The sequence below is a fragment of the Gadus macrocephalus genome, chromosome 10, assembly GCF_031168955.1.
Source record: "Gadus macrocephalus chromosome 10, ASM3116895v1".
NCBI classification, from domain to species: Eukaryota; Metazoa; Chordata; class Actinopteri; order Gadiformes; family Gadidae; genus Gadus; species Gadus macrocephalus.
The window spans coordinates 15,354,058-15,376,615 of NC_082391.1; the positions used below are offsets into that span (position 1 = coordinate 15,354,058).

The 22,558-nt window shown below is 46.0% G+C and overlaps 1 protein-coding gene across 2 annotated transcripts in view; it reads right to left on the reverse strand.

The window, feature by feature from the left end:
- Positions 1-22,558, reverse strand: part of atp8a1 (ATPase phospholipid transporting 8A1) — an 89,840-nt gene that overhangs the window by 46,572 nt on the left and 20,710 nt on the right. The window contains exons 4-15 of one of the 2 annotated variants that reach the window (XM_060062738.1): positions 21,722-21,820; positions 17,765-17,810; positions 17,125-17,165; positions 14,568-14,641; positions 13,060-13,129; positions 12,799-12,926; positions 12,343-12,454; positions 10,128-10,293; positions 6,400-6,527; positions 6,035-6,112; positions 5,227-5,315; positions 2,260-2,304 (exon numbers count right to left, since the gene is read on the reverse strand). In XM_060062738.1, coding sequence (XP_059918721.1) covers positions 2,260-2,304; positions 5,227-5,315; positions 6,035-6,112; positions 6,400-6,527; positions 10,128-10,293; positions 12,343-12,454; positions 12,799-12,926; positions 13,060-13,129; positions 14,568-14,641; positions 17,125-17,165; positions 17,765-17,810; positions 21,722-21,820 — 1,076 coding nt within the window. The remainder of the gene's footprint in view (positions 1-2,259; positions 2,305-5,226; positions 5,316-6,034; positions 6,113-6,399; positions 6,528-10,127; positions 10,294-12,342; positions 12,455-12,798; positions 12,927-13,059; positions 13,130-14,567; positions 14,642-17,124; positions 17,166-17,764; positions 17,811-21,721; positions 21,821-22,558) is intronic. The other variant, XM_060062739.1, reaches the window with a different exon arrangement.

Here is a 22,558-nt window from a genome sequence, read left to right on the forward strand (position 1 = left end):
GGTGATCACAAACATGTCTTCTACGACGCATCCTGGCTCTTCAAGAAAGGAAGCGACACAGAACAAAATAAGCTAATCAATAATATGAAGACAACTATGTCAGTTGAGAATAGTCATCGCAGTGAGCGAAACCCTAAAAAAACAACACAAATGTCATGTACATGATGGTACGTGACGATACACTTCAAAACAACCCGGAGGCAGGATCAGTTCATCAAAATGCAGCGACCGTGTCATGCGGGGATGGGGGGAGAACAAGATGCAACATCTGCCAGATAACACAGCTAAAAACAATAATCTCAGTCATCCATCTGCCTGGGATACATTGTCTCCAGCGCATGTCTCTCTCGCCTCGTGGTCAGTGATACGGACTAAAAATAGCCTGCGGACACTCTACCACCACTGCCCCCTTCCCGTGTTTATCGATCGATGGCACGATAAAGAGAGGAGCGGTAATGTATATCAGGTGGAGGAGGACGACGCCTCCTCTGGGCTATTTTTTTCCCGGAGCTAATTAAATTCTCATTCGGACCGCTCTCCCGCCGACCGGACCTGTTCCGTTGAGGCTCCTTAATGCCCGTATAGTTCAATTTAGGGAAGGGCAGGAAGCTCTCTAATAGAGAGGATACGCACGAGGCTACGGGCGTGTCATAACACAGCGTTCAGGTGGCGCCACGTATCAATCACACTCATGGGGGGGGGGGGGTGGGAACGTGCCCCGGTGCAAAGTAAGCGGTGGTCTTATCTCCCATCGACCGCTAAGAGTCTATGCGTAGAGAAGAGCGTCTGTAAAAACAGCTTCAGGATATTGTCTGATCGTTTGTGATCGCAGCGTCGTTGTGTCCGTTTCTGGACAGGTTTAGGTTTGATTAATCGGATCCGACCCTAGCTGTCCTGACTATCCGGGCTACCTGAAATCGTAACAGAACAGAACGTATACCCTTCTCTAGCTTACAAACACCATACAAAACGACCAATCGGACAGAATCCCATCCGATTGATTATGTGTCCTTTCTGACCCCTGTATAGTCAACGAGCAGCTATGAGCCACAGGCCCAGGGAGAGGTGCAGGCTGTTTGGAGTAATGCAGTAAGACCCGTCTACGGCTTTGATGAGGTTTCTTGGGCTCAAGGGCTGGCAGTAGGGAGAAGGCAAGTCAGTTATTGATCATTTGCTGGCACAAAATGTTCTCGTCACCATGGAAACAAGGGCTATTGGCTGTTCACCAGTTGATGGCTGTGCGTTCCCCTACTACGCTACGGTCCTGTGACACTCTCTCGGTGTATTGTTGCGGACTGCTACTGCAACACGGGCCAAAATGGCTGACAACACCTCAAGGTGTCGGAGAGAGAAGGGAGGCTTACACTGCCCGTTGAATTTCTGAATATTAACTCAAGGTTTATGTCACCCACACAGGTCACAGATCATCCTACCACGATACACAGTGGAGGCTCATACAGTTTCATGGCCGTACAGTTTGACACATCATACATTTTGCCTCCGTAGACCTCCCATGCTTGAATCCATTTAAATGTTTAAAGAAAGCAAAGCAGCAAAAACAGATTTATTTTCGTTGTTAGTAAGGCAGCAATCCATCCTCCCACAAGGCTCTCCCTGTGAAACAGCCAACCCATCCTTCCTAGTGTGGGCATTAGCAAACAGCTCTACTCCCCCATGCAGAATGGATGAGGAGCACCCATGCTGCGATCTATAGATTACAAGATTAAAGCAGCACGATAGAAGTGTGTGCGTGTGCGTGAGTGTGTGAGTGTGTTTGCGTGTGAGAGTTTGAGAGTGTGAGAGTGTGAGCGTGTGTGTGTGGGTGGATGGGTTCAAGTGTGTGAAAATGGATGTGCTGACATTTCCCCTATTCTCGTCGCAGTGAAACACCCCAGTGTTGCACCATTGAGCAATAGATGAAAATCAAGTGTAATGTGCATGAAAATATAACAGAGCAACTCCAAGTGCAAAATGCACACATTACCAGGGGAATCCTCCCGAGATCTAAACGAGATGGGAGCACAGATGTGTGTGTGGTTCTAATTGGGATATGAGCAGAAAGAGAAGGACAAGCAGCAGTCACATTCAACACACGCCAGAGCACTGAACACACGGTTAAGAAAACAACACCAATAAATACCTTTTCATTTTTCAAGGCCACAAATTTCCCACAATGCAAAGCAGCCCTCTTTACGTCACATAAGCAAGGGGGAAGGAACACAAACTACCAGGCTTATCACACCCAACAAGTCGGCTTACCGGTCTTCCTCTGCAAAACTACCCTCCTCTGCCTCTGGGTTGTGACTGTAGGAGCAGAGGTGGGAAGAGAATGCACAAACACCTCGTTTGATTGGTCGAAGAGGAACATTTAACAGGTTGTCATTTCAGGGGTAAGTGAGTGGGAGAGCTGCACGTTATCAGGACGGATATAAAAACCATGGAAACAAAATACTAATATTTTGACATTTTGTCTGAGTCATTTCCAGCTTCTCGCGGGGAAGTGTACCGTATTGCAGGCAAAATAATAATTACCAAAAAAAAAGATTGATGTTTGAAAGAAACCCTGTAGGAAATATGACGATAGAGTTGTTTTTCCAGGAAGATAACCACGGGAACCCATGCGAGCCGTCATCCAGGATCACCAGAAGATGCCGTGGATGGTCATAGCGACAAGACATGGTTCACGTCAGCATAAGATACGACTTGAACATCTTATACGTTGTCTTCTGAGGAATATAAAGTGTAGGATGTTTTTAAAGGAGATGGTAGATGGTAAAGGGGAAGTAGAGGCAAAAGCAAGGGCATTGAGGGAAGCTCGGAGGATGCGCTAAACCGAACATCAGAGAAACACTCAACCCCATCTCTAAGGTCACCATCACAGCCACCAGAAATACCTTGGGCACTTGCCACAAATCCATAACCGCTGTGTGTGTGTGTGTGTGTGTGTGTGTGTGTGTGTGTGTGTGTGTGTGTGTGTGTGTGTGTGTGTGTGTGTGTGTGTGTGTGTGTGTGTGTGTGTGTGTGTGTGTGTGTGTGTGTGTGTGTGTGTGTGTGTGTGTGTGTGTGTCTGTAGATGTGGTCACATTTGCTCAGTCTTGTCATGCTTAAAAATCAGTCAAATAGAGTGCTCATGACCAAGCAAAATCTTAGAAATAAAACAAGAGTAACACAATTTTCCGCCAACTTTTCAATGACTAAGCATTCAGGGTACTTCACTGAACTGCATTGATTCAAACCGTTTCAAGCAGTCATAATGTGATGATAGGAATACATGAAATATATATCCCGCCCAAAGTTGTACTTTGCATACAACACTCATATATCAACCAAAAATAAAAAGGTCTGAGGCAAAGCCACTCTAACAAGATTAATATACGCATCTTTATTGCAATCCAATGAAATATTGCAATAATATTCTCAAAGTGACCAGAGATGCTGTTACTGCAGTTCAGTTAGACTGATGGCAGTTTGTGACTCACCATCTCTGATTGACAGCTACTTGACCAATCGAAAATTGCAATCAATTTTACCTCACCAGAAATGGTGCTGTTTGATTCAAGAATTTTGTGGCTCTTTAAAAAATACATCCTCAAAAATAAGTTGCACCCATGTGTGGAATTCAACAAATATCTAAACCCCCATGGGTTTGGATTCAATAACAATGATCAAGTTCTTAATAAAAGGCAACAATAAATAAAGTGTTATACAATATCTGCATGCAGGAATGTTGTCTGTGTGGGTTAGGGTGTGGTTTCTCAGTCATTTAGACTCAGACCACCTCAGTTTCCCCCGTTAATTGCATTGGTTCTCCAGTCTAAACTTCTCTGGACCAAATACTGTGATGCATTCAATAGCATTTCAGAAATAGTGAACTGCACTTTTTGCAACAAAGGGTACAAAAAATATACTATATGTTTATCAGGATAAAAAGGTATATCTGGATAAATTACCAACATGATCAATCCCATATTGGAAGTCGGTTTCGAGCAGTCTGTTGGTGAATAATTAATATTTATGAGCATGGGATGGGTTTCACTGCAGTGACCTTCGTCTTAAGAACACAGATCTGAGAGGCGAGGACACTCATCGTCATCATCAGCCCTTCCCCTATCCATTGAATTAAACCCTCCTCCATATTTATAAGAAGCTTCGGATAGAGTCCCTGAGCTATAGCTGTTGAAAACCTGAGAGGGACCGACTCCTGCCCCACCCTCCCAGACCTGGAGCTCAATCAGAAGCAACATTTGAAAACTAAAACTGACTCGATGATTGTAAAGCCGTCACAGCAGGAGATAAAGAAAGCTATATCCCGGATGGCCTGCGGACGCACTCAGCACTCAACTCAAACCCAGATCGTACACTGTTGACAAGGCGCTCGACAACGACAAGTCGTCTACTCCCTGGATGGGGGGGAATAATGAGAGATAAAGCAAATGGGGAGCACTCTAGATAAAGCCCACTCACATGTCCTTCAGCCTGCGCTTCGTCAATCACGTTTTTAATTGAAACCTAATGGGATTAATCACGTGCTGTCACACTAGTCTCTCTCTCTCTCTCTCTCTCTCTCTCTGAACAAACGTGATGTTCCCGGCCGTGGCATCGAGCCCTAAAATAGTAGAGCGATGAGGGGTGACGTCACCTCGCCTGAAGGCGTGGACGCAGAAGGAGTCGAGTGACGTCACGCGGATCTTACAGTGGTGGACAGGCTCCCTAGGCACCACAGAAGGTGTGTGTATAAATAGTACACGTCATGGCGTTCAGCATTCCAGTTGAACTTTTACACTGCTTGTCTCATCTCTGTGCTGATCTCGGACCGCAGGCGAGAGCACAGAAAAATAAATTACTAAAGAGAAAAAAAAATTCACGCCGACAGCCAAACTACTGCCGAGAGAACCCCCCCCGCCCCCCCCCCCCCCCCCTCCCCCTCCTTAGCCAACGTCTGCCTGCTTTCTTTATTTATAGTCTGCGTGGAGAGGAGCGCTGATGTGGCTGCTAATGAGAAGGCAGTTGGGGGGGGGGGCAGGGGGGGCAGGAGGGACAGGCGCGGGCAGATGTACACCCGTGCACACGGGGCATTTAATGAAGGCGAGAGGAGGAGAGGCCTTAAGAATGAGACCGCATGGAGAGACGCCTGCGCGGGGCTGTAAACAATCGGTGGGAGGGCGGAGGTTAGGTGGGTTCGTTTAGGTTAGGGTGGTGGACGGGTGTGGGTGGATGAAGACTCACCCGTAGGTCACGCCGGCGATGGAGCACTTCTTGAACTGCATCACGTTGCAGGTCAGGGTGCCCGTTTTGTCCGAGAAGATGTATTTCACCTGGGTGGGGAGGGGAGAGAGGAGAGGGGGGAGGAGGAGAATGAGAGAGACAACAGGGGTGGAGAGAGGAGAGAAGAGAGGGGGGAGGAGAGAGAGAAGAGAGGGGGGAGGAGAAAGAGCAGGGAGGGGGGAGGAGGAGGATGAGAGAGACGACGGGGGAGGAGAGAGAGCAGAGAGGGGGGAGGAGAGAGGAAGAGGGAAGGAGGGGGTGAGTGGAGAGAGAGAGGGGGGAGGAGGAGAGGAAGGAGAAGGAGAGGGGAAGGAGAGAGAGCAGAGAGGGGGATGAGACGTGACTGAGAGTGACAGTGAGCCATGTCTCTGTGCCAATCATAGAGAGGGGGGTTCATGCTGTGTGGCGTCCCACAGGGCAGGAACGGTGTGCTGTATGATTAACTCGACCCCAAACGTTAATTACATACAATTTCTTACCAGGAAATAGAATCCGCATAGCATGTGTCAATTGGTGATAACGATATAACTCATTAAAATGAATGAATTCTTAGTCCTGTTTCAAAAACGTACATCTCTGCCAAATTACTAAAATAACCTTTAGATCAACTGTGATCTAAAGGTTATAAATGTCTACCTCACATTGGACATTTTACAACCAAGTTCAGGTTTTGTATCGTAATGTATTTTGTACACTCATCAATAAACTATCCACTAGACTTCAATGTCCACCGATGGGTATGAGGATGGGTATGAACGGGGTGGATTACCTGGCCTAGCTCCTCGTTGAGATTGGAGGTGCGAGCCATGGCAGGTGTGTTGGTCGGCTCGTACAGCATGTCAGTGTCCTGGAACCAGCAGCAAACCAAACAACATTCATATGAATTTTCTGTGAATTGACGGGCTCCATTTAGATTGTAATGCCTTACTGCAATTCCTGAGAATGCCGGAAGTAGTAGCTAGAACTTACAATTTACCTCTAGCCTAACTAGCTAAACATGCATGACTACATAAATCCCGGTCACGGTCAAAGATTTCAATTTCAACTGCTTGATTTCAACACGAGCGGTGAGACTAACTCAAACAGAACCAAAAACATCCACGTGAATCATCGTTCCGACGCCGTCTCGCTCACCCAGTTGATGAAGAAGGCCTGGATGAACTTAATGACCTCCAGCGTGACCAAGAGGCTGATGGGAATCAGGTTGTTGAAGAGGATGATGAAGGTGAGGAAGTTGAGGCCAAAGTTGGCGGCACCGCCGTCTGCCGAGAGGTGGGGGGGGAAAGCGGAGGACACAGAGAGAGAGCGACAACACAGGAGGCCCAGTGAGTCCTGGCCTCCGTGGGAGGGGTGGGGGCACCGGCTGAGTCGCTCACAACAATCAGAACAACCGCCCAAAGCTACTCCCAGCTAATGTACAGCATCATCGCAAAAAGAAACTGGTGTCCATTAGCCGGGATTAACCTTCCGCTTCCACCCAACCGAATCCTCTCAACAACCAATTTAAGTGAAGTCTGTTGTATTTTTAGTGGTTGTTGGTTTGGTTTTTTTAGCCCTCGAGTCCCCACGGGTTTTAAAGTAGCAGAAAACGACTGTGATCTCGCTATGGGAGATGTCACGAGTCATGTTTTTACAACAACAGCAGCAGCGGCAGCAGCAGCAGCAGCAGCAGCAGCCTTGGCATCCAGCATGATCCAGGCGATGGTCTTAACGGATGACTATGCAAATGATGCAGCTTCCCGCCCTCATTCTGTGATTGGGGGAGACATGTAACAGCCCCGCCCACCCGCACACGCGCGCACACACACACACACACACGCGCGCACACGACACACACGAACGAACGAACGCACACACACACACACATCACACGTGAACACGCAAACAACAGAGGGTAGGGGAGGGGAGTGATGTGATTTACCTTTTTGACTCGGCTTGCGGTGAATGTGCAAGAGTTACCTTTCATCAACCCCAAGACTTCATCTTAGCATTGCGGTTGAGAGGGGACAGTCCACCCCGCATGACAGAATGATTGCAAAAAACGTAATGATAAAAAAAATAAAAAGGCACACAGAAGATGGCCGGATGGACAACAGCACAAGAGGAGGGGGGGGGGGGGCTGGGGGGGTAGTCTAGAGGCAGACGGTGGTGGGGAGGGAAGGGATGCTGTCAATACAAAAAAAGGAGGGAGATTCAGTCCAAAGCACATTCTCAACCAACCAACGACGAGTGGGAAAAGAGAAGCTGGATCATGTTGAAAACAGTCGGGTGTGTGCGGAAGGAACACTGCGTTGTAGCTGGCGTTGTGGTGCCCAATAAAAAAAGGTTAGGTTGTTTGGCTAAAATTGTTTTTAATGCATGGGGTGTCTTTTTAAAAAGGCTGCTGCCAATGAAGAGGTCAATCAAAACCACAGCAACCTGTGACATGCATCGGTGTTAGTGAGTGTTTATGTATTTGAGTATTCACGGCCAGCTTGGTTAATTAGTCAGATGAGAGGGGAGGTAGGAGTATAAAATATGTATTTTTTTTAAATAAGTAGGCTTTCTTCCATTTCAGAGATCATTGACACTGAAGGCGAGAACATTTAAGAGTCTTCGACCTTCATGGGTATCAAACAAACTTTCAGCAAAGACCAAAAAAATGCTGAACTTGAATCGAACGATCGCTACACTTAGTCAGGGAAGCTGATAAATATTATCAGCTATCAGCAAAAGACTGCACATCACAGCACTGCAGAGAGCTATCCAAGATCCCAGGGGGATAGACATACATTGCAACTGTCAAGCAGTTCTGTACTCAGCTGTATACGAGCGAGTCATTCCAGTGTAGACTGGTGTTAGCGGGATACGTCTACTCTCTCCTAAACCAGGAGTGAATATTAACTGACCCATGGTGTTTTGATGTGTGACAGTTAACCATTATCCCAGGCTGTCTGATCCTGATTCGACTCAATTCTTTTACATACGTCGTCATCATTATCGTTAAAAAATAAATTTGGGCACATGTTGGTGTATGTTAAAAACAGATGTATAAACTCAGAAATATATATATGTTGAAGCCACCTCTCCCTTTTCTCACCGGTTTGAAATGTGCTCTGGACAGAGTCTCAACCCCCTCTCATTACAAAATAAAAAAAGAGTCTCAAAATGGCTGCCTGGATTATGACTTACGGTTACCTCATCATTGTTTTCTCCCCCTGTTTCAGATCTGGGTTAACGCTAATGCCTTCTTTGGCGTCAATTGAGATAAGCCAAACTATATATGTATACATACATATGTTCATGATCGAATTATTATAATTTCTCTTTTTAAAAAGGAACAATGTAAGTCATAAAACAAGTTTGAATTGATCAGAGAACAATCTTTCCTAGACAGAGCTATTGGGAGACACGGTAATGGGGCAGGATGGCACGATAAGCACTTTGTAAACCCGGTGTTCAGAGCTTCATCAGGACATGCTGATTAAAGCACTCACCTTTAACCCATCTAGTTAACGTATAGACCGCTGAATGGTGCCTTCATTTCCTTGTGTTATATCATTATAAGGACCGAATATGGGCCTATGAAATATATTATTCTTAAAAAAAGCATTATTCATGTAAGATTTTTAATATATTCTTAAAAAGAATTATGTGAATTTATTTATAGTTATAGTTAAAAAAATGTCATTATTCACGTGAGAATTTAAAACTATATTCTTTAAATAATGTCATTATTCAAGTGAGAATTGTCATATTTTCTTTCGACAATTTCATTATTCATTTGAGAATCTGATTATATTCTCCATGTGAGATTCGGGTAGTAAGTTCCTCAAAAAATCTCTGTTGTGTTCGTCTGTCTTTTAGAGAATCAACACAAGAAAATAAGGCCGGCAGAGGCGTTTGGAGAATGTCAACGCCCCCCTCTGCCCTTGGGCGCCGGTGCGACTTTGATATCAAGCGACAAAAAAAATAAGCCGTCTGCCGTGAAAAGCATCCCGCTTACAACCTCATCTCCCTGGCAGGCACAGAGCAGAGAAACACTGTCGGAGTTGTGTTTGTGTTGGGCGTGTAGAGAGTAAGACGGAGAGAGGGGGGAGGAAAAAATATAAGATGGAGGTCTGAGCCCTGCCGACTGCAAAGAGTTTAACGTGCCACACAGAGAAAACAAATGAAATCAAAAATGGAAGAAAGGAGAGATACACGTTTTGGATCAGGCACTAACAACGGAACTAAATGAAGGTAAAAAGAGAGAGAGAGCTGAAAGGGGAGAAACCTATTGTTGGATCCCTGGTATGAACTTGTCCATGGCATGGGCCCTTAGAATGTAGGGCAACCATTTAGGGGGCGAGGGTAGGGGGGCTTCATTTGCTTAGCGAAGGCAGAGCTTCTGATAGGGGTTAGTAAGGGAGGGTCATTCACGGATGGCCAAGGCTTTTAAATGGTTGTTACCTGGAGCTGTTAAAAAACAAAAACAAAAAACAAAACAATAAAAAAACAAAACAAAGAAATATCAAAAAGAACATTAGAACGGAACCAAACAGAACAGCAGCGCAATGATAGTCAACCATTTTTTTTTTTTTCACACATTCACATCACATGTCTATGCGTGTCACACGTCGTCCATTTTTTTTACAGCTACAGGGAATTCACCTATTCCCACATTGCCACATATTTCACTTGTGTTGCGATACATACTCTTAAGTCAACCAAGGCAACGTAAAAAACGACAGCAACACACACATCAACGACTAGCAAAGGTAACTCAAAACGACAAAGAATTAAGCCGTTATGAACAAGTGAGACCAAATATGTGGAATAAGAGGTATATATCTATATATATCTATAGAGGTAGAGAGCGCTTGCCGCGTGAGGGCCCTTACAGTTGAGGTCCATGTACCAGGCATCGTTGCCGTACTGGTACTTCCAGATGGTCTGTCCGATGGAGCACACCAGAGAGATGGCCAGCAGGCAGCCGAACAGCACCAGGATCTGGAAGTTGGTGATGCGCTCCACGTTGGATAGCTTCAGAGGGGGACGGGTGGAGTTCTGGGTGGAGGAGATGATGGGGGTTTGAAGGCGATGAGGTAAGGGGGAGTGACTTGGGGTTAGATCCTATTTGACCATGTGTGCGTCCGACCATGGGCGAATTAGACTGAGTTGTGTAAATCAAAAATAATACAGGCTGTGATTGCTAGCAACAATGCGTGTGTCACAGGACCTGGATCTGTGTGATCAAACAATCACGAAGGGAAAACGCAGATATTTCCACGCGGTTTGGCCTCTCATTTACACGAAAACACTGTTTTTATCACAGAAAACAACCATTTCTAAAAACTCAGGCAAAAGTGGAGATTTCTGAAAACGGCGGTTATGTGTTGTTGGTCAACGGGTAGAAACTGGGTTTTTGGTTCTGAAGCGTCACATTATGCGCCAGGAAATGCTTTGTTTACAGTTTGTTTGTTACAGGAAGACGCTCGTGTTATTCGTTGTTGTTGATTCTGAGGATTCTGATTGGCTTGCATGGCTTTATCCTTCTCCCTACACTGCCGCCCAAAGGTTTGGCATAGTTATAATGGCGCTCGACGGCATATTTATGCGTTTTGATGTAAACTACAACTTTTTTGAAAACGATGTTGTGTGCACAATGTTATTTTTGAAAACGGAGGGGGGGAAATATTCGTTTCTAGAAATACCCTGCAACGTATTAAATGTGGCCTTAATAACTCCATTCATATTACTAGGTACTATTAATATGAACAATCATTACACCTTGGTCGATTTTTGGTGAAATAGATAAGATAAGATAAGTGATCCCATTGGTTATTTTTCTTTGACCCATCTGTTGAGTGTGTGTGGATGAAGGCTGGTTTAAGCAGCCTCACCTGGTCTGAGTCAGACTAATTGGATTCTGGGGCTGGGTGAGGCTGCATACCTGTTGTGCATTGAGAAATCAATGTGAACAGGTTAAACCAGCCATCACCACTCGCCCTTAAAGGTGCGAACACACCAAGCGCGTACCTCGCGTACCATGTACGCGCGATACGCAGCTAAAATGTTGCTTGACCATTTTGTGTCAAAAATGGTCCTACGTACGCAGCTACGCGCCTGTGGCTGCGCTGGATTTAGGAGTCCGAGGAAGGAAACCCAAACGCCGCCGTGTTTGGGTGCATGATAGAGCTTGGATCGGGTTAGATTAAATAAATCTCGGATATAAATAACAATAATCGGGTTAAATAACTTCACATGGTGTGTCTGGTGTGTTTCCAGCATTCGTAGTGTTGATCGGCAGAGAAATAGTCCGCCAAGACGTTGAGGTTGCTTAGCAACCAGAGACTCTGTCCATGCAAGTGAACGGAGCGTTCACTCTTCGTCATAACTATCAAACCAAACATCCTTCACATTCACAGAGTGAACATTATGAAAGTAAAATGCACATTTCTTGCTAAAAATGTTTCCATAAACGCATTTAATGGCGTAACTATGTTACTATTTCCACCCAGAATAAAGAAAGATGTCGGCCGTATGCTTCTGTGCAAGGGTCACTACTCTCTGCCAGTGACGTCGGGTCAAGCTCCACGCTGATTGGCTATTGCGGCTAAGTATCACGCGTATGAGCGTAAAAAGTTAAATTTTTTGAACTCCTCGCGTATATATACGCGCGTATATATATGCGCCTCATACGCCCCTAACGCGAGTAAAATGTTGCTTGGTACGCATGATACGCGTGTACGCACCTCATACGCGCGTAAACCAATGGTTCCCTATGGAAAAATTGCCGATTTTATACACGTCTATACGCGAAGTACGCGCTTGGTGTGTTCGCACCTTAAGAGAGTTCTGATGGTAAACATGGAGCAACAGCTCACGTATCATTGTCTATGAACCGCTGCTATAACCCAGTTTTTCCAACATCAGCACCCTAATTAAAGTCACATGGCTGGACACTGCCCCAGATTCCAATCAGTCTTACTCAGGCCAGGCTGCTTAAACCAGCCATCATCCACACACACACACACACACTCGCAAACCTCTACTACTAATCAATTCAGTTTTTTCTTTTAATAATTCTTCGTCAACGAATGCGTGAAACTTTACCTGCATGAGCTTGGTGTCGTGTCCTGTGTAGACCACCACTCCGTGGATCCACTGGGTGTTTCGGAGTTGAGCCCCCCTCAGCAGGATCTGGTCCGGGCCGAGAGAGAGTGTGCTTCAGGGCCGTCGGCAAACAAACCCATTCAGGAAATCAATACGGAATATGTTAATTTTATTTCCCTAGATTAAATACATTGAGTATATATGGAATATATATATCTAAATCAAATTTCCCTAGATTAAATCATATCTGTAAATTAGATCTCCATAGAAGAGATAAAGCAATAAGAGACTTTCTACACGATGTGGAAAGCCATATTTAAGAAGATTCTGTTAAAAGATTCCAAACGTGAAGCCCTACAAACAACTCAATGAATAAAAAAATAAAATGCACGATTGCACGTGGAAAGAAAACACACAGTCCACAGCAGCGTGGCCAGGGGCCTCCCGTGGCCCCACCTGTCTCTCTCCAATCGGATGTTTCCCACAAACTCGTAGAGGTGGCGGTTGGGGCTCTCGCACTCCATGCGCCCGGAGAGCCGCACCAGGCTGTCGATGTCCTTGATCTCCGAGGTCACCTGGAGACCCTGCGTCGACGTCATCAGACCCCACCAGCGCCAAGGATGGTTAGTTTATAGTAAGCAAAGTGTGTGTCGGTTTGCGTTGCGCATACTGCAGGGTGTGTCACGTGCAAACGGAGGGATTATCACGTGAGGTCACCTGTCTGATTTTGAGGTTGGTCTCTCCGTCCAGGTTGGAGGTTTCGATGTAGCACATACCTTGTGGTTCACTGTGGATGAGAGAAAGGTGGAGAACAGTGGCTCCAGTTCATAAGATGTAGTGGAGACACAAAGATAGACTTTCCATTGCAGTGATTTGAAAGAAAGATTGCATAAGCCACGATCACTGCCAAAAAAGTGTGTGTGCAAGTTGGTAGTGGAATCGGGTTTCTTCTTGTTTACCCATTATTGTACTAAGATGTCCTGCTCAGTTTGGGCAGTAAACAATAATGAAGCCCGCTAAGTAAAACAACTCTGTTTGTTGCTGCTCTGAGTTAGGCCTTGTCTTCCTAAGAAAGCAGCAGCATTCTACTGAAAGAACATGCAGGCGAGATAGAGAAAAAAAAAAAAGGTATAAAGTGAGATAACAAATATCTTGTTAGAAGAGAGTGAGAGAGAGCGAGAGAGAGTGAGAGAGAGCGAGAGAGAGCGAGAGAGAGCGAGAGAGAGAGAGAGCGAGAGAGAGGTGGGATGGGCGGGAGACGTAGCAGGCACACAAAAGCGCCACACCTAAAGAAGGCCAATGGGATCGTAAGAGACGGAGCCCCATGGACTAGTGGGTGAGCTGACTGGCTGGTTAGTTAGCGCCACTGGTGGAGGAGACGTCCTTTAAGTGAAGGGGATTGGGCTCTGGGGCTCGTTCCAAAACCATCTTGTTATTAGCAATGAAACGAAAGCAGTGTTCTGGGCTCTGCTGGAACCACTGCAATACACCGGCAGTCCCATTCCTTAACATGAGGACAATACTCCCATACTTTTGGAATAGTTACACACTACAATAAGAATAGTCTACAATATGTATATAGCAATATGTAGCATTAAGGTGAAAAAACAACGCTCATTAGGCATTTTGCACACTTGATATGAGACTCCATGCAAGATTTCACAACAAATGGCTTGTTCCGCCTGTGAGCAAAGCCATGCAAAGAGTGGACAGCAGTAAACAGAACACTCTTCAAAAAAGGTAAATACGGTGCACTTTCTCAATCCGAGCACGTGCCCCTCCCTGATCCCAGCTCACTCGGGCCTGCGCCTCATCCAAATGTGCTTTTGTACTCCAAAGTATCCGATAACAATAACAGAATCAACAGAACCATAGTGGTGTTACCGGGGGACTAAACTGGAGACGGATACGGGGAGGAATACAAGGGAGCGGTCAGTGACCTCTGGCACTCAGTCCGGTGTCTGGCTTCTGCCAAGACAATCAGTCCGTTGCTCCAGAGTGGGAAAACTTAGTTTTTCCGGGCCAGGCCACATAGTGACCGGGGCTTAGGCTACAGTTGAACGCATTGTATCGATAGGACTGAAGTACTGTGTGCTGCCTTGACCCCCACCCCACCCATTATACCCATTATGGTTCCGCCAACAAGAGCCAACGGTGGCCTCAACGGCTGCCAGTGTGTTGTGAGTGGGTGGTGGTGCTGGTGTTGGTGTTGGTGGATTGCTGACCTGGAGGAGAGTATGACCAGGTCAGCCGGAAGGTGGTCTCCGTTGGCCGCCCGAACTACCTCCCCAACGCCCACCTGATGGCAGCCGTCACACAATGGCACGGGCAGGGAGGGAGGGGGAGAGAGAGGGAGACAAAGAGGGAGACGGCCATTCAGAAAGAGGACAAGAGAAGGTGGGAGGGAGCAGAAAAAAAAAAAGGAGCTTTTGTTTTTTGGTCGTTGACCCAGACGGACGGGCACCAATCGCAAGCAAGAAGAGAGAGAAACCGTTACGGGGAGGGGACAGAAAATGGTTAACCCTGTGTGATCCAAACATGAGGGCTTCTCCTGAGTTCGCCTTTTCCAGGAAACCTTTTGGACAGGGTTGATGAGAGATCCATTGAGTCACGTAGGGATGCTGGGAACTAAAGGAAACTATTGAAATATCTTCAAATGCAAATGTTACAAAATACAGTTGGGTGTTAGGTTGAAATTTTGTCAACTTTGATATGTTGAAAAAAAAAAATAATGCGAAAATGCAGGTTGTAAAATCAAAGGTCAAGTCACGCCCAAATGTTTTCTGAAGAGGCGAGGGGAGTGGTGCTTTTTCACAAACGCAAAATTGGTTGATCGAACCTTAATCCCAAAGTCCCAGCGCAGCTATGTAAGCTAAGCAAGTGATGCATTCTAGGCCAATGTTTAACCGGTTTTCTGAAGATTATGGAACTGGGAGACAAAGATAATTTCTTTGTTGTCGTGGTTCAAGTTTCCACATCACTTGTTTAGTGAGAAATGTGAGATAGAGTGAGCAAAAAGGAAGAATAAGGATCATTTGGGACAGTGTCCGCTGGAACGTAATCGCTGACATTTAGCCTAATAACCTGGCCAACCTCAACCTGCAAACAACACAGGAGCTGGTTACTGGGGCACATGACCTTGGAAACAGAAATGGAAGGAAAACTTCCATCAAAATGAGTTGAATGATTCAGGAATAACATGGGAGTAGAACAGAATTTACAAAAAACATGATAAGACTCAATATGATGTTTCCTTAAAAGAATGCATAACCCAGAACCACATTCCCTGATCGCAGAATGGACCTAAAGACACTCAGTGAGTGAGAATATGCCTTCTTCTGCCTGCAAAAACAGTTAACCTTTATTGTATCCTTCAAGCCCTGAAAGCAATAACCCATCTTGGATCCAGCTGTCCTACTATGTTATAGCAGAAAGGCTGGGGGTAGACGACGTCAGACCTTAGATATCCATCTAGAGTCTGATTTGTGAGACAGAAAAAGCCCATAAGGATGTTTTGTGTTACGACAATGAATTGTTGTTGGAGCAATAGGGTTATCTTGTACCACTACAACACCGCCTACCCCGCTCAGCTCTTCAGCTGTCACCACTGATGTTGCAAACGCAAATTAAAATGAACACTTTTAATCATTTCAGGGGCCGAGCGGTCTACAGGGTACACTAAAAAGAAACAGAGCCCAATTCAGTGTGAAAAGAGCCGCATAAAAAGCCTTCGCTATATAAGTGTTCAAAAATCCAGAAAAAAATTGAATTTTTTATTTGAGTAAGGGCTGAAACAGTGTTACATTATTGCTTGTTAACCCCTTCTTTGACATCTTTGCATTGTTAATGCCTCACACGATTAAATAACTGAAACTCCTCTACCATGAGGAACTAAAGCCAAGAGATTGATATGGCAATATATGGCAAAGAGAAACTGAAGGGCTAGAATTCAACCCTCTCCTAAAACACACTGCCTAGACCTCTTTGGCAACGTACATCTGTTTCGGTTTACCCTCTCTCTCCCTTTGAGTCAGACAGAGATAGTAGGAGCGATTGTGAGAGTGCGGAAGTGAGATACGGAGAGAGCAGGATCGTGAGAGAGAGAGAGAGCAGGATCGAGAGAGAGAGAGAGAGAGAGAGAGAGCAGGATCGAGAGAGAGAGAGAGAGCAGGATCGAGAGAGAGAGAGAGAGAGAGAGAGAGAGAGAGAGAGAGAGAGAGAGAGAGAGAGAGAGAGAGAGAGAGAGAGAGAGAGAGAGAGAGAGAGAGAGAGAGAGAGAGAGAGAGAGAGAGAGAGAAAATGAGATGGAAAGAAAGGAAGAGAGATAATGAGAAACAAGGAAAGAGCAAGAGAGAATGACAGAAAGACAAGGCAAGGCGGAGCTGGGAGAAAGAGAAATAATGACAGAGAGATGATGGTAGATAGACAAAGGCAGACATAGAGAAAGGGAGACGGAGCCATTTAAATTGTTCAGCGCTGTATCCTCCTACATATAACATTTTACTCCGGCTGCGTTCCAACACTCCTCCTGCGTCCAGAGAGAGTGCCTTGGCCATGGTATGAAAACCGGCTGTTCCCCACACCACAGTTGGAACTGCCCTCTATCCTGCAGCAACTCACCACCCTCCAATCGCATCATTAACACTGGAATAATTAGAAACTGGATGTTGATGAGGAAATGTGTGTGGTACGCCACTGTAAGGAAGTTTCATCACACGAAACGTGTGCTTCGTCTGGTCTATAAACAGGATAATTCAGCCAGTACGTCGTCAGATACATTACCTTCTCCCAGTGCACGATCTCCCAGGCGCCATTCCTCAACACTGTGGCAGGAAAAGATAAAGGCAAATTATGAGCAGGGAGAATGGCAGGCTATGGCAGGCGAAACAATGCATTCACATTATTTAAGAGATTGGGCAATGCGCCATTCAGATGACTAGAATCACATACGATCCAACTGCTACGCTGAATATAAATATATGCTTCCAACAGTGATTGCAAGCGAAGTGTTATTAAAAAGGAGTAGCAGAATGTTATGTATGATGTGTCAACCTTTTGGGTTTGTATATACAAGTGTGTGTAGCCAAGCGACACAGTCTTTTGCTAGTTTGTAGCACAGTCAGTGTCCCCATTGGTCAAAATATCACAAGGTTTGTTGCATTCAGTAGTTTGTCCCCACTCACAGTAGGTATGTTAAGCTACAGATAAGGTTAATACATATCAGCCTTTGGTGTCTGCTGCCTTATAAAAATGTTGCATTAAGTGTAACTAACAACCAAGTTGGCAGCAACGTTGGTTTGTGTCTTGCGGGATCAAATACAATTATGAAAAAAAGCCCTAATCCCTAGAGACAAATTAAGAGGACCTTGACTAAATCTTCAAAACCGAAAAGAGCACAAAACAACGACCAAACTGTATTTACCTTGACATTCTTTTTTGTTCACAACATTGTCAGCTTTGTGGCGTTTCTGTTGGGGCAGATAAAGAAAAAGAAATTATGAGACAGAATCTTTATTCTGGTGATCCACTTCTTACATTTAGGGAATCTAGCAGATGCTTTTTTCTTTGTCAGAAGAAGGAGAAACAACACTATATGTCACTGTTTGTACAGTAAAGATATTAATAGAAACAAGTGCCACGCGACTGTATACAACAAAGATGGCTCGGATAAGATGCTGCACAAAGCTATACAATTTTTAAGTCCCAGCACGTACACCAAACAATAAGTGCATACATCAGGTGCCAGGACGTACAACAAACAATAAGTGTGTGTGGGGGACGGGGACGGGGACGGGGACGGGGGCTATGCAGAGTCTGTGTGAACTCTGAACTCTCACTTCTACCATACCACTTGATACAGTATTCATTACTAAAGAGCTAATTTGCTCGTAATCACCCTCAGTGTGGGAGAGAAACACCTCTATAGAAAGGCTTCTGGAGGGGGCCCTGAGCTGGCTCCATGAATCCAAGGCGTAGTCGGGGAAACGCACAAACTCTTTGGCTGGATTACATAAACCCTCTTTAATCTTGGAGCAGATATATGGTGGGGAAACCAGCTAGACAAAGTCTGATGCTATACACAATGGGTTTATGGACTGTTTATGTTGTTGAACCTCTGGAACGTTCAACAGCATGATTTGTGAGTGCAGTCGCCTCCAGTAACATCCCTTTGACAATCAGACAATGAAGGAGTTTTCAAAGCACAGTAATGGGACTGATGGTTTATCGGACGGGAAAAGACAGAGGCCATTGGAACGATAACGGGGATGTTTGCTTATGAAGGAGAGCAGAGCAAAATTCCCGTCCTGGAATCACAAGGCAGCCAACAGGTGTCTGCGAGGTTCACTGAAAGGCCATGGCAGAGCAGAAGGAGTGCGCCATCAGTGTTGTGAGCCTTAAAGTGCCCAGTGAGCTCCTCACACGGCACGGCTTGTCCCTCTTGTTCCCCGTTTGAGGGATAGGACTCGGGTTGCCAGGATGCCTGCTTGGCTCTCTGCTGCATCTCAACCCTGCAACCCCCCCCCCCCCCCCCCCCCCCCACCCCCTCCCCCTTCCCCCCTCCCTCCCTCCTCTTGATCCTTTCTTCATATACTGCTCATGCTCTCTCCTCACCCATTTGTACACTTTCCCTTCCTAAAACAGACACACGGTCCTCTTCCTCCTCCTCCTCTTTTATCTCTTGCTCCCCCTCCACGCCTTCTCGTCCCCCCTCTCGTCCCCTCCCCAATGCCCGCTCCGTTATTACAGGTGTAGCGTAGGCAGTTCGGTGGAAACAGCCAGCGTAAGCTCGATTTGGAAAGCATCCAACGCGAAGGAGAACGGCACTGAAGTCAACCGCCTGCACCTTTAAGGTGGGACGGAACACCGCCCCAGCGTTCTGCTGTAGTGGCTGCGGAGCACAGGCAGTGGTGGCGCGTCACATGCACCCCCCCCCCCCCCCCCCCCCCCACCAGCTGCAGTGCAACAGGACAAGTTAGCTGGAGACGCTTTCCCCGAAAACCCCATCCCTCATCATCTCTCTCCAGGTCGAGCGCGAGCTGTCAGATGATGTCATTCAGCCATGACAACCCCTTCCCTACGGATAAATCCAACCCAACCCCCCCCCCCACCCCCCCCCCCCCCCCCCCCCCCCCCCCCCCCCCCCCCCCCCCCCCCCCCCCCCCCCCATCCTCGGAGCACAGTGGCTATCTAAAACTCTGCTTTGTAGCATTGGTTTTTTTTTTTTTTCCCCCCCACTTAAATGTCCAATCTTCCCAATGTGTGATGCACGGATTCCTGCCACATTGGCAGCCTCGTCTCGCCCTGTCTGCTACCCGCCCATCCGTCCCCATGTCCTCCTCTGTGCCTGGTGTCCCCGTGGTCACAGACGACGGGGAGGGTGTTTAAAGGAGGCATGTAATTACAGTGCAAGGGGAGGCTGGGTGGCAGCAGGAGGCATGCATGGCCCGGCCCGCGTGGAAGCAATCTCTGTGGCGCTCGAACCTCCAGACGAAGACAAAACAACGACAGCATCAGCACTGGGAATTAATTACCGAGGAATGTGACGGCGTTTACCGCACAACCGTGAATCTGCAAGCGTGCCCGTATTTGGGGGAATTACTCCCCTAGAGAAATCGAGTTTAACACAACGTCCCGGGTTGAGTCTGCAACGTTCCATGTGGCTGTTTTACACGAGGTGGTCCTAATGTAAAGCGCAGATCCAGATTTATGGGCTGCAATCGCAAAATAATGCTTTACCTGGACAGAAAAATATTGAACGTAATCCATAGCATCGTAATTCTGTACTTGGACTGCAGAATATTGAATTGCATGCATAACATCATAAATCTTCATCTGGATAGCTACAGTATGGAATACAAGGCTCCTAATTTCAGAGCTGCATAGCAAAATATGAAAAAAGGCATTAAATAAGGGTCCTAAACATGCATAAAAAAATATGAAATACAATAGATGTCATAATAATGCTAGACTCAACACATTATTTGCCAAGGATGGTAATTCCTATTTTTTTGCCTCTGCCTTTCACACTTGCTTGCAGAGACTTGTTACAAAATGAGCAAACAACACAGTTCACCTACATACTTCATTTTTTACGAATTCTGTCTAGCACGAGGTATTAAAAAGGCACTGCAAGCAGTATGCAAATGTGTGACGCCCCTTTAATAGAATGTCAATAATCAGCGCGTAAAATGTAGAAGAAGAGCTTGTGGCGCGATATCCTTTGCAAGACTCAGGGGGTGAGCTACGGGTCGATGCTGGCCTGTCAACTTATGAGGAAGATGTGTATGTTTATACAAGTATGTTTATGTGTTTATATGTGTATGTTCATGAGTTTATATGTGTGTGTGTGTGTGTGTATATATATAGTGTGTGTGTCTGTGTGTATGTATGTATGCGTGTGTGCATGTGCATGCGTGTGCGCATGTGTGTGTACTGTATGTGTATTTGCATGTGTGTGTGTTTTTGTATGTGTATGTGTGTGACCTTCAGCAGAAAGGACAGAGTCATCACCCCGTCTGTTGTCATGTTTTTTTTCCCTGCGACCAAGGGGGATAAAGTGCTGTGCTCGCCACTTCTGCCACTAGATACGGGCTCATGGTATAGAGAGTCACTGCCTACTGGGACTTGAGCAGAGGATCGCATTGCAGGGTCACTGCAATACAGTACAATGCGACCTCCTCCGTCTTGGCACACACACGCACAAAGACACACACACCAAACTTATGAAAGTGCAAATAGGACATTCTTGATACACACAGCCTTGGGAGTTAAGAGGAAAGTTTCCCAAAGTGTACAAGAAACTATTCCCCGACAGCTTTTCATGCTACAAAAAGCGTTGCATCAGAAATACTTGAATATACATGAATAACAACCATTGCTACATTATGTGATATGCACTTCTTTATTCACTTAGGTTGAATGTTAACTGGGAAGAGGAATTGCCAAAGAGCTTGAAGGTACATAGTTGTTAGGGTATTTGGTTTCTGTGTTCACCAACGTTAAGTCTGCAGGTTGATTTAATGAAGTAAGTAGCAGTATAGCGAAGGTGTGTGCGTGCGTGCGTGCGTGCCGTGCGTGCGTGCGTGCGTGCGTGCGTGCGTGCGTGCGTGCGTGCGTGCGTGCGTGGCGTGCGTGTTCCTCTGCTTGTCTGTGGTATATGTACAGCATTTGCAATATGCTTATGTAGTTAAGCATTAAAATCAGTGTGAGGGCGAACATCACATCCAAAACCACAAATGCTATTGAAAACCTCTGTATTGTTTGGTAATAAAAACAAGGTCAAATGATTGCAGGGTAGCTTGGGAAGCCCCTCCACCATCTTAAGGAGCAAGCTCATTGACTATGGATGCTGTGTGAAAAGGGCCCGTGAAGGTCTCACCAGGTCTTCGATGACCTCCTTGACGGCAGCCACCACCAGGATGAAGAGCAAGGGCACCAGGGTGGTCCAGCGACCCGTAGGAGAAACATCTGGAATTTGCTGGAGAAAGAGAAGAAAAGAAAGAAGTATTAAATAGACAAAGAAAATTTAACATTAACATTTATTTATTTTGGTCTGCGACTATTGAATCTTATCTTGGATCACGTTGTGCCGATGATGGATTTCTGAAGAGTTATGTTGTGTCGCTCAAGCGTATGAGTGACATATTTGGTTAAAATATTGGAATTGTAAAGGAAATCTACGATGACTTTCTTCAAGAAATTGGAGAAGGAAAAAGGGGCGTGCGTGCATGTAAGCTGACAGGGGGTCAAACACACACACACCCTGTGATATCAGAGGACTCTCCTTGAGTGCAGCAGGGGGTAGTTTGTCAAGGAGAGGTCAGAGAGAAGGCCAGGGTCTAGTCACCATTACCCTGGCAGGCCAATGGAGGAGATGAGGGAGTGCCCATCTGTCACTCCATCACAGCAAGGGTGTGTGTGGTGTGTGTGCGTGTGTGTGTACATGTGGGTTTGTTTATGTACGTGTGTACACAAGGCAGGGTGGTGCAATGTAAGCACACAGGATGTCAGCCACACATAATGGGAAGATGGAGGGTTGATCTTTAAGAGTGATGTCAAGTGAGAACATCCGTGAGAACAGTATGTTATCCCGGACAGCTCCACTCTTTCTACCGTCAGCAGAGATCTGGAATGCATCCATGCTCAACCTCTACCCATAGTGAACATATACTAGCAAGCTAATCAAAACCCCAAGCCAAAAATTAGTAACTACTTC